Raw genomic sequence first — 24,384 nt, 5'->3', positions numbered from 1 at the left:
AACCCACTATCCCACCAGATATACAGCCCACTATCCCACCAGATATACAGCCCACTATCTCACCAGATATACAACCCACTATCCCACCAGATATACAGCCCACTATCCCACCAAGACTACCAGATATACAACCCACTATCTTACCAGATATACAGCCCACTATCCCACCAGATATACAGCCCACTATCTCACCATATATACAGCCCACTATCCCACCAGATATACAGCCCACTGTCCCACCAGATATACAGCCCACTATCTCACCAAGACCACCAGATATACAGCCCACTATCCCACCAGATATACAGCCCACTATCCCACCAGATATACAGCCCACTATCCCACCAGATATACAGCCCACTATCTCACCAGATATACAGCCCACTATCCCACCAAGACTACCAGATATACAGCCCACTATCTCACCAGATATACAGCCCACTATCCTACCAGATATACAGCCCACTATCCCACCAAGACCACCAGATATACAGCCCACTATCTCACCAGATATACAGCCCACTATCCCACCAGATATACAGCCCACTATCCCACCAGATATACAGCCCACTATCCCACCAGATATACAGCCCACTATCTCACCAAGACTACCAGATATACAGCCCACTATCTCACCAGATATACAGCCCACTATCCCACCAGATATACAGCCCACTATCCCACCAGATATACAGCCCACTATCTCACCAGATATACAGCCCACTATCCCACCAGATATACAGCCCACTATCCCACCAGATATACAGCCCACTATCCTACCAGATATACAGCCCACTATCCCACCAGATATACAGCCCACTATCCCACCAGATATACAGCCCACTATCCCACCAGATATACAGCCCACTATCTCACCAGATATACAGCCCCCTATCCTACCAGATATACAGCCCACTATCCCACCAGATATACAGCCCACTATCCCACCAGATATACAGCCCACTATCCCACCAGATATACAGCCCACTATCTCACCAGATATACAGCCCACTATCCCACCAGATATACAACCCACTATCTCACCAGATATACAACCCACTATCCCACCAGATATACAGCCCACTATCTCACCAGATATACAACCCACTATCCCACCAGATATACAGCCCACTATCCCACCAGATATACAGCCCACTATCCCACCAGATATACAACCCACTATCCCACCAGATATACAGCCCACTATCCCACCAGATATACAGCCCACTATCCCACCAGATATACAGCCCACTATCTCACCAGATATACAACCCACTATCCCACCAGATATACAGCCCACTATCCCACCAGATATACAGCCCACTATCTCACCAGATATACAGCCCACTATCTCACCAGATATACAGCCCACTATCCCACCAGATATACAGCCCACTATCCCACCAAGACTACCAGATATACAGCCCACTATCCCACCAAGACTACCAGATATACAGCCCACTATCCCACCAAGACTACCAGATATACAGCCCACTATCCCACCAGATATACAGCCCACTATCCCACCAGATATACAGCCCACTATCCCACCAAGACTACCAGATATACAGCCCACTATCTCACCAGATATACAGCCCACTATCCCACCAGATATACAGCCCACTATCCCACCAGATATACAGCCCACTATCTCACCAGATATACAACCCACTATCCCACCAGATATACAGCCCACTATCCCACCAGATATACAGCCCACTATCTCACCAGATATACAACCCACTATCCCACCAGATATACAGCCCACTATCCCACCAAGACTACCAGATATACAACCCACTATCTTACCAGATATACAGCCCACTATCCCACCAGATATACAGCCCACTATCTCACCATATATACAGCCCACTATCCCACCAGATATACAGCCCACTGTCCCACCAGATATACAGCCCACTATCTCACCAGATATACAGCCCACTATCCCACCAGATATACAGCCCACTATCCCACCAGATATACAGCCCACTATCTCACCAGATATACAGCCCACTATCTCACCAGATATACAGCCCACTATCTCACCAGATATACAGCCCACTATCCCACCAGATATACAGCCCACTATCCTACCAGATATACAGCCCACTATCTCACCAAGACCACCAGATATACAGCCCACTATCTCACCAAGACCACCAGATATACAGCCCACTATCCCACCAGATATACAGCCCACTATCCCACCAGATATACAGCCCACTATCCCACCAGATATACAGCCCACTATCTCACCAGATATACAGCCCACTATCCCACCAAGACTACCAGATATACAGCCCACTATCTCACCAGATATACAGCCCACTATCCTACCAGATATACAGCCCACTATCCCACCAAGACCACCAGATATACAGCCCACTATCTCACCAGATATACAGCCCACTATCCCACCAGATATACAGCCCACTATCCCACCAGATATACAGCCCACTATCCCACCAGATATACAGCCCACTATCTCACCAAGACTACCAGATATACAGCCCACTATCTCACCAGATATACAGCCCACTATCCCACCAGATATACAGCCCACTATCCCACCAGATATACAGCCCACTATCTCACCAGATATACAGCCCACTATCCCACCAGATATACAGCCCACTATCCCACCAGATATACAGCCCACTATCCTACCAGATATACAGCCCACTATCCCACCAGATATACAGCCCACTATCCCACCAGATATACAGCCCACTATCCCACCAGATATACAGCCCACTATCTCACCAGATATACAGCCCCCTATCCTACCAGATATACAGCCCACTATCCCACCAGATATACAGCCCACTATCCCACCAGATATACAGCCCACTATCCCACCAGATATACAGCCCACTATCCCACCAGATATACAGCCCACTATCCCACCAGATATACAGCCCACTATCCCACCAGATATACAGCCCACTATCCCACCAGATATACAGCCCACTATCCCACCAGATATACAGCCCACTATCTCACCAGATATACAGCCCACTATCCCACCAAGACTACCAGATATACAGCCCACTATCCCACCAGATATACAGCCCACTATCCCACCAGATATACAGCCCACTATCTCACCAGATATACAGCCCACTATCCCACCAGATATACAGCCCACTATCCCACCAGATATACAGCCCACTATCCCACCAAGACTACCAGATATACAGCCCACTATCCCACCAAGACTACCAGATATACAGCCCACTATCCCACCAAGACTACCAGATATACAGCCCACTATCCCACCAGATATACAGCCCACTATCCCACCAGATATACAGCCCACTATCCCACCAAGACTACCAGATATACAGCCCACTATCTCACCAGATATACAGCCCACTATCCCACCAGATATACAGCCCACTATCCCACCAGATATACAGCCCACTATCTCACCAGATATACAACCCACTATCCCACCAGATATACAGCCCACTATCCCACCAGATATACAGCCCACTATCTCACCAGATATACAACCCACTATCCCACCAGATATACAGCCCACTATCCCACCAAGACTACCAGATATACAACCCACTATCTTACCAGATATACAGCCCACTATCCCACCAGATATACAGCCCACTATCTCACCATATATACAGCCCACTATCCCACCAGATATACAGCCCACTGTCCCACCAGATATACAGACCACTATCTCACCAGATATACAGCCCACTATCCCACCAGATATACAGCCCACTATCCCACCAGATATACAGCCCACTATCTCACCAGATATACAGCCCACTATCTCACCAGATATACAGCCCACTATCTCACCAGATATACAGCCCACTATCCCACCAGATATACAGCCCACTATCCTACCAGATATACAGCCCACTATCTCACCAAGACCACCAGATATACAGCCCACTATCTCACCAAGACCACCAGATATACAGCCCACTATCCCACCAGATATACAGCCCACTATCCCACCAGATATACAGCCCACTATCCCACCAGATATACAGCCCACTATCTCACCAGATATACAGCCCACTATCCCACCAAGACTACCAGATATACAGCCCACTATCTCACCAGATATACAGCCCACTATCCTACCAGATATACAGCCCACTATCCCACCAAGACCACCAGATATACAGCCCACTATCTCACCAGATATACAGCCCACTATCCCACCAGATATACAGCCCACTATCCCACCAGATATACAGCCCACTATCCCACCAGATATACAGCCCACTATCTCACCAAGACTACCAGATATACAGCCCACTATCTCACCAGATATACAGCCCACTATCCCACCAGATATACAGCCCACTATCCCACCAGATATACAGCCCACTATCTCACCAGATATACAGCCCACTATCCCACCAGATATACAGCCCACTATCCCACCAGATATACAGCCCACTATCCTACCAGATATACAGCCCACTATCCCACCAGATATACAGCCCACTATCCCACCAGATATACAGCCCACTATCCCACCAGATATACAGCCCACTATCTCACCAGATATACAGCCCCCTATCCTACCAGATATACAGCCCACTATCCCACCAGATATACAGCCCACTATCCCACCAGATATACAGCCCACTATCCCACCAGATATACAGCCCACTATCCCACCAGATATACAGCCCACTATCCCACCAGATATACAGCCCACTATCCTACCAGATATACAGCCCACTATCTCACCAGATATACAGCCCACTATCCTACCAGATATACAGCCCACTATCCCACCAGATATACAGCCCACTATCTCACCAGATATACAGCCCACTATCTCACCAGATATACAGCCCACTATCCTACCAGATATACAGCCCACTATCCCACCAGATATACAGCCCACTATCCCACCAGATATACAGCCCACTATCTCACCAAGACTACCAGATATACAGCCCACTATCTCACCAGATATAGAGCCCACTATCCCACCAGATATACAGCCCACTATCCCACCAGATATACAGCCCACTATCTCACCAGATATACAGCCCACTATCTCACCAGATATACAGCCCACTATCCCACCAGATATACAGCCCACTATCCCACCAGATATACAGCCCAATATCCCACCAGATATACAGCCCACTATCCCACCAGATATACAACCCACTATCCCACCAGATATACAGCCCACTATCTCACCAGATATACAGCCCACTATCTCACCAGATATACAGCCCACTATCCCATCAGATGTACAGCCCACTATCCCACCAGATATACAGCCCACTATCCCACCAGATATACAGCCCACTATCCCACCAGATATACAGCCCACTATCCCACCAGATATACAGCCCACTATCCCACCAGATATACAGCCCACTATCCTACCAGATATACAGCCCACTATCCTACCAGATATACAGCCCACTATCTCACCAGATATACAGCCCACTATCCTACCAGATATACAGCCCACTATCCCACCAGATATACAGCCCACTATCCCACCAGATATACAGCCCACTATCCCACCAGATATACAGCCCACTATCCCACCAAGACTACCAGATATACAGCCCACTATCCCACCAGATATACAGCCCACTATCCCACCAGATATACAGCCCACTATCCCACCAGATATACAGCCCACTATCCCACCAGATATACAGCCCACTATCCCACCAAGACTACCAGATATACAGCCCACTATCCCACCAGATATACAGCCCACTATCCCACCAGATATACAGCCCACTATCCCACCAGATATACAGCCCACTATCCTACCAGATATACAGCCCACTATCCCACCAGATATACAGCCCACTATCCCACCAAGACTACCAGATATACAGCCCACTATCCCACCAGATATACAGCCCACTATCCCACCAGATATACAGCCCACTATCTCACCAGATATACAGCCCACTATCCCACCAGATATACAGCCCACTATCCCACCAGATATACAGCCCACTATCCCACCAAGACTACCAGATATACAGCCCACTATCCCACCAAGACTACCAGATATACAGCCCACTATCCCACCAAGACTACCAGATATACAGCCCACTATCCCACCAGATATACAGCCCACTATCCCACCAGATATACAGCCCACTATCCCACCAAGACTACCAGATATACAGCCCACTATCTCACCAGATATACAGCCCACTATCCCACCAGATATACAGCCCACTATCCCACCAGATATACAGCCCACTATCTCACCAGATATACAACCCACTATCCCACCAGATATACAGCCCACTATCCCACCAGATATACAGCCCACTATCTCACCAGATATACAACCCACTATCCCACCAGATATACAGCCCACTATCCCACCAGATATACAGCCCACTATCTTACCAGATATACAGCCCACTATCCCACCAGATATACAGCCCACTATCTCACCATATATACAGCCCACTATCCCACCAGATATACAGCCCACTGTCCCACCAGATATACAGCCCACTATCTCACCAGATATACAGCCCACTATCCCACCAGATATACAGCCCACTATCCCACCAGATATACAGCCCACTATCTCACCAGATATACAGCCCACTATCTCACCAGATATACAGCCCACTATCTCACCAGATATACAGCCCACTATCCCACCAGATATACAGCCCACTATCCTACCAGATATACAGCCCACTATCTCACCAAGACCACCAGATATACAGCCCACTATCTCACCAAGACCACCAGATATACAGCCCACTATCCCACCAGATATACAGCCCACTATCCCACCAGATATACAGCCCACTATCCCACCAGATATACAGCCCACTATCTCACCAGATATACAGCCCACTATCCCACCAAGACTACCAGATATACAGCCCACTATCTCACCAGATATACAGCCCACTATCCTACCAGATATACAGCCCACTATCCCACCAAGACCACCAGATATACAGCCCACTATCTCACCAGATATACAGCCCACTATCCCACCAGATATACAGCCCACTATCCCACCAGATATACAGCCCACTATCCCACCAGATATACAGCCCACTATCTCACCAAGACTACCAGATATACAGCCCACTATCTCACCAGATATACAGCCCACTATCCCACCAGATATACAGCCCACTATCCCACCAGATATACAGCCCACTATCTCACCAGATATACAGCCCACTATCCCACCAGATATACAGCCCACTATCCCACCAGATATACAGCCCACTATCCTACCAGATATACAGCCCACTATCCCACCAGATATACAGCCCACTATCCCACCAGATATACAGCCCACTATCCCACCAGATATACAGCCCACTATCTCACCAGATATACAGCCCCCTATCCTACCAGATATACAGCCCACTATCCCACCAGATATACAGCCCACTATCCCACCAGATATACAGCCCACTATCCCACCAGATATACAGCCCACTATCTCACCAGATATACAGCCCACTATCTCACCAGATATACAGCCCACTATCCCACCAGATATACAACCCACTATCTCACCAGATATACAACCCACTATCCCACCAGATATACAGCCCACTATCTCACCAGATATACAACCCACTATCCCACCAGATATACAGCCCACTATCCCACCAGATATACAGCCCACTATCCCACCAGATATACAACCCACTATCCCACCAGATATACAGCCCACTATCCCACCAGATATACAGCCCACTATCCCACCAGATATACAGCCCACTATCTCACCAGATATACAACCCACTATCCCACCAGATATACAGCCCACTATCCCACCAGATATACAGCCCACTATCTCACCAGATATACAGCCCACTATCTCACCAGATATACAGCCCACTATCCCACCAGATATACAGCCCACTATCCCACCAAGACTACCAGATATACAGCCCACTATCCCACCAAGACTACCAGATATACAGCCCACTATCCCACCAAGACTACCAGATATACAGCCCACTATCCCACCAGATATACAGCCCACTATCCCACCAGATATACAGCCCACTATCCCACCAAGACTACCAGATATACAGCCCACTATCTCACCAGATATACAGCCCACTATCCCACCAGATATACAGCCCACTATCCCACCAGATATACAGCCCACTATCTCACCAGATATACAACCCACTATCCCACCAGATATACAGCCCACTATCCCACCAGATATACAGCCCACTATCTCACCAGATATACAACCCACTATCCCACCAGATATACAGCCCACTATCCCACCAAGACTACCAGATATACAACCCACTATCTTACCAGATATACAGCCCACTATCCCACCAGATATACAGCCCACTATCTCACCATATATACAGCCCACTATCCCACCAGATATACAGCCCACTGTCCCACCAGATATACAGCCCACTATCTCACCAGATATACAGCCCACTATCCCACCAGATATACAGCCCACTATCCCACCAGATATACAGCCCACTATCTCACCAGATATACAGCCCACTATCTCACCAGATATACAGCCCACTATCTCACCAGATATACAGCCCACTATCCCACCAGATATACAGCCCACTATCCTACCAGATATACAGCCCACTATCTCACCAAGACCACCAGATATACAGCCCACTATCTCACCAAGACCACCAGATATACAGCCCACTATCCCACCAGATATACAGCCCACTATCCCACCAGATATACAGCCCACTATCCCACCAGATATACAGCCCACTATCTCACCAGATATACAGCCCACTATCCCACCAAGACTACCAGATATACAGCCCACTATCTCACCAGATATACAGCCCACTATCCTACCAGATATACAGCCCACTATCCCACCAAGACCACCAGATATACAGCCCACTATCTCACCAGATATACAGCCCACTATCCCACCAGATATACAGCCCACTATCCCACCAGATATACAGCCCACTATCCCACCAGATATACAGCCCACTATCTCACCAAGACTACCAGATATACAGCCCACTATCTCACCAGATATACAGCCCACTATCCCACCAGATATACAGCCCACTATCCCACCAGATATACAGCCCACTATCTCACCAGATATACAGCCCACTATCCCACCAGATATACAGCCCACTATCCTACCAGATATACAGCCCACTATCCTACCAGATATACAGCCCACTATCCCACCAGATATACAGCCCACTATCCCACCAGATATACAGCCCACTATCCCACCAGATATACAGCCCACTATCTCACCAGATATACAGCCCACTATCCTACCAGATATACAGCCCACTATCCCACCAGATATACAGCCCACTATCCCACCAGATATACAGCCCACTATCCCACCAGATATACAGCCCACTATCCCACCAGATATACAGCCCACTATCCCACCAGATATACAGCCCACTATCCTACCAGATATACAGCCCACTATCCCACCAGATATACAGCCCACTATCCCACCAGATATACAGCCCACTATCCCACCAGATATACAGCCCACTATCCTACCAGATATACAGCCCACTATCCTACCAGATATACAGCCCACTATCTCACCAGAAATACAGCCCACTATCTCACCAGATATACAGCCCACTATCCTACCAGATATACAGCCCACTATCCCACCAGATATACAGCCCACTATCCCACCAGATATACAGCCCACTATCCCACCAGATATACAGCCCACTATCCCACCAGATATACAGCTCACTATCCCACCAGATATACAGCCCACTATCCCACCAAGACTACCAGATATACAGCCCACTATCCCACCAGATATACAGCCCACTATCTCACCAGATATACAGCCCACTATCCCACCAGATATACAGCCCACTATCCCACCAGATATACAGCCCACTATCCCACCAAGACTACCAGATATACAGCCCACTATCCCACCAGATATACAGCCCACTATCTCACCAGATATACAGCCCACTATCCCACCAGATATACAGCCCACTATCCCACCAGATATACAGCCCACTATCCCACCAAGACTACCAGATATACAGCCCACTATCCCACCAGATATACAGCCCACTATCTCACCAGATATACAGCCCACTATCCCACCAGATATACAGCCCACTATCCCACCAGATATACAGCCCACTATCCCACCAGATATACAGCCCACTATCTTACCAGATATACAGCCCACTATCCCACCAGATATACAGCCCACTATCCCACCAGATATACAGCCCACTATCCCACCAGATATACAGCCCACTATCCCACCAGATATACAGCCCACTATCCCACCAGATATACAGCCCACTATCCCACCAAGACCACCAGATATACAGCCCACTATCCACCTTGATATACAGCCCACTATCCCACCAGATATACAGCCCACTATCTCACCAGATATACAGCCCACTATCTCACCAGATACACAGCCCACTATCCCACCAAGACCACCAGATATACAGCCCACTATCCCACCAGATATACAGCCCACTATCCCACCAGATATACAGCCCACTATCCCACCAAGACTACCAGATATACAGCCCACTATCTCACCAGATATACAGCCCACTATCCCACCAGATATACAGCCCACTATCTCACCAGATATACAGCCCACTATCCCACCAGATATACAGCCCACTATCCCACCAAGACTACCAGATATACAGCCCACTATCCCAACAGGTATACAGCCCACTATCTTACCAGATATACAGCCCACTATCCCACCAGATATACAGCCCACTATCCCACCAGATATACAGCCCACTATCCCACCAGATATACAGCCCACTATCTCACCAGATATACAACCCACTATCCCACCAGATATACAGCCCACTATCCCACCAGATATACAGCCCACTATCTCACCAGATATACAACCCACTATCTTACCAGATATACAGCCCACTATCCCACCAGATATACAGCCCACTATCTCACCATATATACAGCCCACTATCCCACCAGATATACAGCCCACTGTCCCACCAGATATACAGCCCACTATCTCACCAGATATACAACCCACTATCCCACCAGATATACAGCCCACTATCCCACCAAGACTACCAGATATACAGCCCACTATCCCACCAGATATACAACCCACTATCTTACCAGATATACAGCCCACTATCCCACCAGACATACAGCCCACTATCTCACCATATATACAGCCCACTATCCCACCAGATATACAGCCCACTGTCCCACCAGATATACAGCCCACTATCTCACCAGATATACAGCCCACTATCCCACCAGATATACAGCCCACTATCCCACCAGATATACAGCCCACTATCTCACCAGATATACAGCCCACTATCTCACCAGATATACAGCCCACTATCTCACCAGATATACAGCCCACTATCCCACCAGATATACAGCCCACTGTCCCACCAGATATACAGCCCACTATCTCACCAGATATACAGCCCACTATCCCACCAGATATACAGCCCACCATCCCACCAGATATACAGCCCACTATCTCACCAGATATACAACCCACTATCCCACCAGATATACAGCCCACTATCCCACCAGATATACAGCCCACTGTCCCACCAGATATACAGCCCACTATCCCACCAGATATACAGCCCACTGTCCCACCAGATATACAGCCCACTATCTCACCAGATATACAACCCACTATCCCACCAGATATACAGCCCACTATCCCACCAGATATACAGCCCACTATCTCACCAGATATACAACCCACTATCCCACCAGATATACAGCCCACTATCCCACCAGATATACAGCCCACTATCTCACCAGATATACAACCCACTATCTTACCAGATATACAGCCCACTATCCCACCAGATATACAGCCCACTATCTCACCATATATACAGCCCACTATCCCACCAGATATACAGCCCACTATCCCACCAGATATACAGCCCACTATCTCACCAGATATACAACCCACTATCTTACCAGATATACAGCCCACTATCCCACCAGATATACAGCCCACTATCTCACCATATATACAGCCCACTATCCCACCAGATATACAGCCCACTGTCCCACCAGATATACAGCCCACTATCTCACCAGATATACAACCCACTATCCCACCAGATATACAGCCCACTATCCCACCAAGACTACCAGATATACAGCCCACTATCCCACCAGATATACAACCCACTATCTTACCAGATATACAGCCCACTATCCCACCAGACATACAGCCCACTATCTCACCATATATACAGCCCACTATCCCACCAGATATACAGCCCACTGTCCCACCAGATATACAGCCCACTATCTCACCAGATATACAGCCCACTATCCAACCAGATATACAGCCCACTATCCCACCAGATATACAGCCCACTATCTCACCAGATATACAGCCCACTATCTCACCAGATATACAGCCCACTATCTCACCAGATATACAGCCCACTATCCCACCAGATATACAGCCCACTGTCCCACCAGATATACAGCCCACTATCTCACCAGATATACAGCCCACTATCCCACCAGATATACAGCCCACTATCCCACCAGATATACAGCCCACTATCTCACCAGATATACAACCCACTATCCCACCAGATATACAGCCCACTGTCCCACCAGATATACAGCCCACTGTCCCACCAGATATACAGCCCACTATCCCACCAGATATACAGCCCACTGTCCCACCAGATATACAGCCCACTATCCCACCAGACATACAGCCCACTATCTCACCAGATATACAGCCCACTATCCCACCAGATATACAGCCCACTGTCCCACCAGATATACAGCCCACTATCTCACCAGATATACAGCCCACTATCCCACCAGATATACAGCCCACTATCCCACCAGATATACAGCCCACTATCTCACCAGATATACAACCCACTATCCCACCAGATATACAGCCCACTATCCCACCAGATATACAGCCCACTATCCTACCAGATATACAGCCCACTATCTCACCAGATATACAGCCCACTATCCCACCAGATATACAGCCCACTATCCCACCAGATATACAGCCCACTATCTCACCAGATATACAGCCCACTATCCCACCAGATATACAACCCACTATCCCACCAGATATACAGCCCACTATCCCACCAGATATACAGCCCACTATCCCACCAGATATACAGCCCACTATCCTACCAGATATACAGCCCACTATCCCACCAGATATACAGCCCACTATCCCACCAGATATACAGCCCACTATCTCACCAGATATACAGCCCACTATCTCACCAAGACCACCAGATATACAGCCCACTATCTCACCAAGACCACCAGATATACAGCCCAATATCCCACCAGATATACAGCCCACTATCCCACCAGATATACAGCCCACTATCCCACCAGATATACAGCCCACTATCTCACCAGATATACAGCCCACTATCCCACCAAGACTACCAGATATACAGCCCACTATCTCACCAGATATACAGCCCACTATCCTACCAGATATACAGCCCACTATCCCACCAAGACCACCAGATATACAGCCCACTATCTCACCAGATATACAGCCCACTATCCCACCAGATATACAGCCCACTATCCCACCAGATATACAGCCCACTATCCCACCAGATATACAGCCCACTATCTCACCAAGACTACCAGATATACAGCCCACTATCTCACCAGATATACAGCCCACTATCCCACCAGATATACAGCCCACTATCCCACCAGATATACAGCCCACTATCTCACCAGATATACAGCCCACTATCCCACCAGATATACAGCCCACTATCCCACCAGATATACAGCCCACTATCCCACCAGATATACAGCCCACTATCTCACCAGATATACAGCCCACTATCCCACCAGATATACAGCCCACTATCTCACCAGATATACAGCCCACTATCCCACCAGATATACAGCCCACTATCCCACCAGATATACAGCCCACTATCCCACCAGATATACAGCCCACTATCCCACCAGATATACAGCCCACTATCTCACCAGATATACAGCCCACTATCCCACCAGATATACAGCCCACTATCCCACCAGATATACAGCCCACTATCCCACCAGATATACAGCCCACTATCCTACCAGATATACAGCCCACTATCTCACCAGAAATACAGCCCACTATCTCACCAGATATACAGCCCACTATCCCACCAGATATACAGCCCACTATCCCACCAGATATACAGCCCACTATCCCACCAGATATACAGCCCACTATCTCACCAGAAATACAGCCCACTATCCCACCAGATATACAGCCCACTATCCCACCAGATATACAGCCCACTATCCCACCAGATATACAGCCCACTATCCTACCAGATATACAGCCCACTATCCCACCAGATATACAGCCCACTATCCCACCAGATATACAGCCCACTATCTCACCAGATATACAGCCCACTATCCCACCAGATATACAGCCCACTATCCCACCAGATATACAGCCCACTATCCCACCAGATATACAGCCCACTATCTCACCAGAAATACAGCCCACTATCTCACCAGATATACAGCCCACTATCCCACCAGATATACAGCCCACTATCCCACCAGATATACAGCCCACTATCCCACCAGATATACAGCCCACTATCTCACCAGATATACAGCCCACTATCCCACCAAGACTACCAGATATACAGCCCACTATCTCACCAGATATACAGCCCACTATCCTACCAGATATACAGCCCACTATCCCACCAAGACCACCAGATATACAGCCCACTATCTCACCAGATATACAGCCCACTATCCCACCAGATATACAGCCCACTATCCCACCAGATATACAGCCCACTATCCCACCAGATATACAGCCCACTATCTCACCAAGACTACCAGATATACAGCCCACTATCTCACCAGATATACAGCCCACTATCCCACCAGATATACAGCCCACTATCCCACCAGATATACAGCCCACTATCTCACCAGATATACAGCCCACTATCCCACCAGATATACAGCCCACTATCCCACCAGATATACAGCCCACTATCCCACCAGATATACAGCCCACTATCCTACCAGATATACAGCCCACTATCTCACCAGAAATACAGCCCACTATCTCACCAGATATACAGCCCACTATCCCACCAGATATACAGCCCACTATCCCACCAGATATACAGCCCACTATCCCACCAGATATACAGCCCACTATCCCACCAGATATACAGCCCACTATCCTACCAGATATACAGCCCACTATCTCACCAGAAATACAGCCCACTATCTCACCAGACATACAGCCCACTATCCCACCAGATATACAGCCCACTATCCCACCAGATATACAGCCCACTATCCCACCAGATATACAGCCCACTATCTCACCAGAAATACAGCCCACTATCCCACCAGATATACAGCCCACTATCCCACCAGATATACAGCCCACTATCCCACCAGATATACAGCCCACTATCCTACCAGATATACAGCCCACTATCCCACCAGATATACAGCCCACTATCCCACCAGATATACAGCCCACTATCTCACCAGATATACAGCCCACTATCCCACCAGATATACAGCCCACTATCCCACCAGATATACAGCCCACTATCCCACCAGATATACAGCCCACTATCTCACCAGAAATACAGCCCACTATCTCACCAGATATACAGCCCACTATCCCACCAGATATACAGCCCACTATCCCACCAGATATACAGCCCACTATCTCACCAGATATACAGCCCACTATCCCACCAGATATACAGCCCACTATCCCACCAGATATACAGCCCACTATCCCACCAGATATACAGCCCACTATCTCACCAGATATACAGCCCACTATCCCACCAGATATACAGCCCACTATCCCACCAAGACTACCAGATATACAGCCCACTATCCCACCAAGACTACCAGATATACAGCCCACTATCCCACCAAGACTACCAGATATACAGCCCACTATCCCACCAGATATACAGCCCACTATCCCACCAGATATACAGCCCACTATCCCACCAAGACTACCAGATATACAGCCCACTATCCCACCAGATATACAGCCCACTATCCTACCAGATATACAGCCCACTATCCCACCAGATATACAGCCCACTATCCCACCAGATATACAGCCCACTATCCCACCAGATATACAGCCCACTATCCCACCAGATATACAGCCCACTATCCCACCAGATATACAGCCCACTATCCCACCAGATATACAGCCCACTATCCCACCAGATATACAGCCCACTATCCCACCAGATATACAGCCCACTATCCCACCAAGACTACCAGATATACAGCCCACTATCCCACCAGATATACAGCCCACTATCCCACCAGATATACAGCCCACTATCCTACCAGATATACAGCCCACTATCCCACCAGATATACAACCCACTATCCCACCAGATATACAGCCCACTATCCCACCAGATATACAGCCCACTATCGCACCAGATATACAGCCCACTATCCCACCAGATATACAGCCCACTATCCCACCAGATATACAGCCCACTATCCCACCAGATATACAGCCCACTATCCCACCAGATATACAGCCCACTATCCCACCAAGACCACCAGATATACAGCCCACTAAATCCACCTGCGCCTATTTATGATAAAGCCATTTTAAATAAGTATAATATGTTATGACATTTGTGACAAAGAAGTGCTCACCATTACAGGTATCTAACTTTCATTATCTAACTTTAAAACAACGAGGGACATGGGACAAATCCATTAGGCCTTTTCATGAAATAGTAATTGGACATAATCACCAAGACAAGTCCCATCTTCTGCCACGGTGTATCCCAGAAGGCAGGGAGCGGAGCGGCTTACGACGGGGTAGCTGGGTGCCACGGGACCCGGAGGGGGTTGTAGAGGGTAGGGGTCTGGTTCTGGGTAGGTGGCTTGGGACCTGCCTGCCCCTCCTCCTCCTCCTCCTCCTCCTCCACCACCCCGGGGGTAGGTAGGCTGGCTGTACAGCCCTCGGGGGATGCAGAGATAGCCTCCGTTCTGGTTCACACACTGCATGTCCCCTCTGCAGGCGTCTGGTACCGTACGACACTCATCAATGTCTAGAGAGGAAGGGATAGCAGTTAAGGATAAGAATAGGGGTACTTGATTGTTCCAGAGTGGGAAATTATCTTGGACACCTTGTAAACAATCTGCCACCAAAACACAATGTATAAAGATGCAAGATGGATACTGTAGAAAACACAGCCTATAGATAGAATGGATACTGTAGAAAACACAGCCTATAGACAGAATGGATACTGTAGAAAACACAGCCTATAGACAGAATGGATACTGTAGAAAACACAGCCTATAGACAGAATGGATACTGTAGAAAACACAGCCTATAGACAGAATGGATACTGTAGAAAACACAGCCTATAGACAGAATGGATACTGTAGAAAACACAGCCAATAGACAGAATGGATACTGTAGAAAACACAGCCTATAGACAGAATGGATACTGTAGAAAACACAGTCTATAGACAGACAGAATGGATACTGTAGAAAACACAGTCTATAGACAGAATGGATACTGTAGAAAACACAGTCTATAGACAGACAGAATGGATACTGTAGAAAACACAGCCTATAGACAGAATGGATACTGTAGAAAACACAGCCTATAGACAGAATGGATACTGTAGAAAACACAGTCTATAGACAGACAGAATGGATACTGTAGAAAACACAGTCTATAGACAGAATGGATACTGTAGAAAACACAGTCTATAGACAGACAGAATGGATACTGTAGAAAACACAGTCTATAGACAGAATGGATACTGTAGAAAACACAGCCTATAGACAGACAGAATGGATACTGTAGAAAACACAGTCTATAGACAGAATGGATACTGTAGAAAACACAGCCTATAGACAGACAGAATGGATACTGTAGAAAACACAGTCTATAGACAGACAGAATGGATACTGTAGAAAACACAGTCTATAGACAGAATGGATACTGTAGAAAACACAGCCTATAGACAGACAGAATGGATACTGTAGAAAACACAGTCTATAGACAGAATGGATACTGTAGAAAACACAGCCTATAGACAGACAGAATGGATACTGTAGAAAACACAGCCTATAGACAGAATGGATACTGTAGAAAACACAGCCAATAGATAGAATGGATACTGTAGAAAACACAGCCTATAGACAGAATGGATACTGTAGAAAACACAGCCTATAGACAGAATGGATACTGTTGAAAACACAGCCTATAGACAGAATGGATACTGTAGAAAACACAGCCTATAGACAGAATGGATACTGTAGAAAACACAGCCAATAGACAGAATGGATACTGTAGAAAACACAGCCAATAGACAGAATGGATACTGTAGAAAACACAGCCTATAGACAGAATGGATACTGTAGAAAACACAGCCAATAGACGGAATGGATACTGTAGAAAACACAGCCTATAGACAGAATGGATACTGTAGAAAACACAGCCTATAGACAGAATGGATACTGTAGAAAACACAGCCAATAGGCAGAATGGATACTGTAGAAAACACAGCCAATAGACAGAATGGATACTGTAGAAAACACAGCCAATAGACAGAATGGATACTGTAGAAAACACAGCCAATAGACAGAATGGATACTGTAGAAAACACAGCCAATAGACAGAATGGATACTGTAGAAAACACAGCCAATAGACAGAATGGATACTGTAGAAAACACAGTCTATAGACAGACAGAATGGATACTGTAGAAAACACAGCCTATAGACAGAATGGATACTGTAGAAAACACAGCCTATAGACAGAATGGATACTGTAGAAAACACAGCCTATAGACAGAATGGATACTGTAGAAAACACAGCCTATAGACAGAATGGATACTGTAGAAAACACAGCCAATAGACAGAATGGATACTGTAGAAAACACAGCCAATAGACAGAATGGATACTGTAGAAAACACAGCCAATAGACAGAATGGATACTGTAGAAAACACAGCCAATATACAGAATGGATACTGTAGAAAACACAGCCAATAGACGGAATGGATACTGTAGAAAACACAGCCAATAGACGGAATGGATACTGTAGAAAACACAGCCAATAGACAGAATGGATACTGTAGAAAACACAGTCTATAGACAGAATGGATACTGTAGAAAACACAGCCAATAGACAGAATGGATACTGTAGAAAACACAGCCAATAGACGGAATGGATACTGTAGAAAACACAGCCAATAGACGGAATGGATACTGTAGAAAACACAGCCTATAGACAGAATGGATACTGTAGAAAACACAGCCTAGAGACAGAATGGATACTGTAGAAAACACAGCCTATAGACAGAATGGATACTGTAGAAAACACAGCCTATAGACAGACAGAAAGGATACTGTAGAAAACACAGCCTATAGACAGACAGAATAGATACTGTAGAAAACACAGTCTATAGACAGAATAGATACTGTAGAAAACACAGCCTATAGACAGAATGGATACTGTAGAAAACACAGCCTATAGACAGACATAATAGATACTGTAGAAAACACAGTCTATAGACAGAATAGATACTGTAGAAAACACAGTCTATAGACAGAATGGATACTGTAGAAAACACAGCCTATAGACAGAATGGATACTGTAGAAAACACAGCCTATAGACAGATAGGATACTGTAGAAAACACAGCCTATAGACAGACAGAATGGATACTGTAGAAAACACAGCCTATAGACAGAATGGATACTGTAGAAAACACAGCCTATAGACAGAATGGATACTGTAGAAAACACAGCCTATAGACAGAATGGATACTGTAGAAAACACAGCCTATAGACAGAATGGATACTGTAGAAAACACAGCCTATAGACAGAATGGATACTGTAGAAAACACAGTCTATAGACAGAATGGATACTGTAGAAAACACAGCCTATAGACAGAATGGATACTGTAGAAAACACAGCCTATAGACAGACATAATGGATACTGTAGAAAACACAGCCTATAGACAGACAGAATGGATACTGTAGAAGACACAGCCTATAGACAGAATAGATACTGTAGAAAACACAGCCTATAGACAGAATGGATACTGTAGAAAACACAGCCTATAGACAGAATGGATACTGTAGAAAACACAGCCTATAGACAGAATAGATACTGTAGAAAACACAGCCTATAGACAGAATAGATACTGTAGAAAACACAGCCTATAGACAGAATGGATACTGTAGAAAACACAGCCTATAGACAGAATAGATACTGTAGAAAACACAGCCTATAGACAGAATGGATACTGTAGAAAACACAGTCTATAGACAGACAGAATGGATACTGTAGAAAACACAGCCTGTAGACAGACAGAATGGATACTGTTGAAAACACAGCCTATAGATAGAATGGATACTGTAGAAAACACAGCCTATAGACAGAATGGATACTGTAGAAAACACAGCCTATAGACAGACAGAATGGATACTGTAGAAAACACAGCCTATAGATAGAATGGATACTGTAGAAAACACAGCCTATAGACAGAATAGATACTGTAGAAAACACAGCCTATAGACAGAATGGATACTGTAGAAAACACAGCCTATAGACAGACAGAATGGATACTGTAGAAAACACAGTCTATAGACAGAATAGATACTGTAGAAAACACAGCCTATAGACAGAATAGATACTGTAGAAAACACAGCCTATAGACAGAATGGATACTGTTGAAAACACAGCCTATAGACAGAATGGATACTGTAGAAAACACAGCCTATAGACAGACAGAATGGATACTGTAGAAAACACAGTCTATAGACAGAACAGATACTGTAGAAAACACAGCCTATAGACAGAATAGATACTGTAGAAAACACAGCCTATAGACAGAATGGATACTGTTGAAAACACAGCCTGTAGACAGAATGGATACTGTAGAAAACACAGCCTATAGACAGAATGGATACTGTAGAAAACACAGCCTATAGACAGAATGGATACTGTAGAAAACACAGCCTATAGACAGACATAATGGATACTGTAGAAAACACAGCCTATAGACAGACAGAATGGATACTGTAGAAGACACAGCCTATAGACAGAATAGATACTGTAGAAAACACAGCCTATAGACAGAATGGATACTGTAGAAAACACAGCCTATAGACAGAATGGATACTGTAGAAAACACAGCCTATAGACAGAATAGATACTGTAGAAAACACAGCCTATAGACAGAATAGATACTGTAGAAAACACAGCCTATAGACAGAATGGATACTGTAGAAAACACAGCCTATAGACAGAATGGATACTGTAGAAAACACAGCCTATAGACAGAATGGATACTGTAGAAAACACAGTCTATAGACAGACAGAATGGATACTGTAGAAAACACAGCCTGTAGACAGACAGAATGGATACTGTTGAAAACACAGCCTATAGATAGAATGGATACTGTAGAAAACACAGCCTATAGACAGAATGGATACTGTAGAAAACACAGCCTATAGACAGACAGAATGGATACTGTAGAAAACACAGCCTATAGATAGAATGGATACTGTAGAAAACACAGCCTATAGACAGAATAGATACTGTAGAAAACACAGCCTATAGACAGAATGGATACTGTAGAAAACACAGCCTATAGACAGACAGAATGGATACTGTAGAAAACACAGTCTATAGACAGAATAGATACTGTAGAAAACACAGCCTATAGACAGAATAGATACTGTAGAAAACACAGCCTATAGACAGAATGGATACTGTTGAAAACACAGCCTATAGACAGAATGGATACTGTAGAAAACACAGCCTATAGACAGACAGAATGGATACTGTAGAAAACACAGTCTATAGACAGAACAGATACTGTAGAAAACACAGCCTATAGACAGAATAGATACTGTAGAAAACACAGCCTATAGACAGAATGGATACTGTTGAAAACACAGCCTGTAGACAGAATGGATACTGTAGAAAACACAGCCTATAGACAGAATGGATACTGTAGAAAACACAGCCTATAGATAGAATGGATACTGTAGAAAACACAGCCTATAGACAGAATGGATACTGTAGAAAACACAGCCTATAGACAGAATGGATACTGTAGAAAACACAGCCTATAGACAGACAGAATGGATACTGTAGAAAACACAGCCTATAGACAGAATAGATACTGTAGAAAACACAGTCTATAGACAGACAGAATGGATACTGTAGAAAACACAGCCTATAGACAGAATGGATACTGTAGAAAACACAGCCTATAGACAGACAGAATGGATACTGTAGAAAACACAGCCTATAGACAGACAGAATGGATACTGTAGAAAACACAGCCTATAGACAGACAGAATGGATACTGTAGAAAACACAGCCTATAGATAGAATGGATACTGTAGAAAACACAGCCTATAGACAGACAGAATGGATACTGTAGAAAACACAGCCTATAGATAGAATGGATACTGTAGAAAACACAGCCTATAGACAGACAGAATGGATACTGTAGAAAACACAGCCTATAGACAGAATAGATACTGTTGAAAACACAGCCTATAGACAGACAGAATGGATACTGTAGAAAACACAGCCTATAGATAGAATAGATACTGTAGAAAACACAGCCTAGAGACAGAATGGATACTGTAGAAAACACAGCCTATAGACAGAATAGATACTGTAGAAAACACAGTCTATAGACAGAATGGATACTGTAGAAAACACAGCCTATAGACAGAATAGATACTTTAGAAAACACAGTCTATAGACAGAATGGATACTGTAGAAAACACAGCCTATAGACAGACAGAATGGATACTGTAGAAAACACAGCCTATAGACAGAATAGATACTGTAGAAAACACAGTCTATATACAGAATGGATACTGTAGAAAACACACCCTATAAACAGACAGAATGATACTGTAGAAAACACAGCCTATAGACAGAATAGATACTGTAGAATACACAGCCTATAGACAGAATGGATACTGTAGAAAACACAGTCTATAGACAGACAGAATGGATACTGTAGAAAACACAGCCTATAGACAGAATGGATACTGTAGAAAACACAGCCTATAGACAGACAGAATGGATACTGTAGAAAACACAGCCTATAGACATAATGGATACTGTAGAAAACACAGCCTATAGACAGACAGAATGGATACTGTAGAAAACACAGCCTATAGATAGAATGGATACTGTAGAAAACACAGCCTATAGACAGACAGAATGAATACTGTAGAAAACACAGCCTATAGACAGAATGGATACTGTAGAAAACACAGCCTATAGACAGACAGAATAGATACTGTAGAAAACACAGCCTATAGACAGAATAGATACTGTAGAAAACACAGCCTAGAGACAGAATAGATACTGTAGAAAACACAGCCTATAGACAGAATGGATACTGTAGAAAACACAGCCTATAGACAGAATGGATACTGTAGAAAACACAGTCTATAGACAGAATGGATACTGTAGAAAACACAGCCTATAGACAGACAGAATGGATACTGTAGAAAACACAGCCTATAGACAGAATGGATACTGTAGAAAACACAGCCTATAGACAGAATAGATACTGTTGAAAACACAGCCTATAGACAGACAGAATGGATACTGTAGAAAACACAGCCTATAGATAGAATAGATACTGTAGAAAACACAGCCTATAGATAGAATGGATACTGTAGAAAACACAGCCTATAGACAGAATGGATACTGTAGAAAACACAGCCTATAGACAGAATGGATACTGTAGAAAACACAGCCTATAGACAGACAGAATGGATACTGTAGAAAACACAGCCTATAGACAGAATAGATACTGTAGAAAACACAGTCTATAGACAGACAGAATGGATACTGTAGAAAACACAGCCTATAGACAGAATGGATACTGTAGAAAACACAGCCTATAGACAGACAGAATGGATACTGTAGAAAACACAGCCTATAGACAGACAGAATGGATACTGTAGAAAACACAGCCTATAGACAGACAGAATGGATACTGTAGAAAACACAGCCTATAGATAGAATGGATACTGTAGAAAACACAGCCTATAGACAGACAGAATGGATACTGTAGAAAACACAGCCTATAGATAGAATGGATACTGTAGAAAACACAGCCTATAGACAGACAGAATGGATACTGTAGAAAACACAGCCTATAGACAGAATAGATACTGTTGAAAACACAGCCTATAGACAGACAGAATGGATACTGTAGAAAACACAGCCTATAGATAGAATAGATACTGTAGAAAACACAGCCTAGAGACAGAATGGATACTGTAGAAAACACAGCCT

General features: G+C 45.2%; 1 protein-coding gene across 1 annotated transcript in view; it reads right to left on the bottom strand.

Moving 5' to 3' along the window:
- LOC139554009 (fibulin-5-like) overlaps positions 1-24,384 on the bottom strand; it is a 122,194-nt gene that overhangs the window by 93,443 nt on the left and 4,367 nt on the right. Inside the window, exon 4 of the mRNA XM_071366878.1 lies at positions 16,824-17,123. Within this exon, the coding sequence (XP_071222979.1) occupies positions 16,824-17,123 (300 nt within the window). The remainder of the gene's footprint in view (positions 1-16,823; positions 17,124-24,384) is intronic.

The sequence above is a fragment of the Salvelinus alpinus genome, chromosome 25 (assembly GCF_045679555.1).
Source record: "Salvelinus alpinus chromosome 25, SLU_Salpinus.1, whole genome shotgun sequence".
NCBI classification, from domain to species: Eukaryota; Metazoa; Chordata; class Actinopteri; order Salmoniformes; family Salmonidae; genus Salvelinus; species Salvelinus alpinus.
Note: the sequence above shows the minus strand (reverse complement) of the source record. Positions and strands in the feature narration are given on the sequence as shown.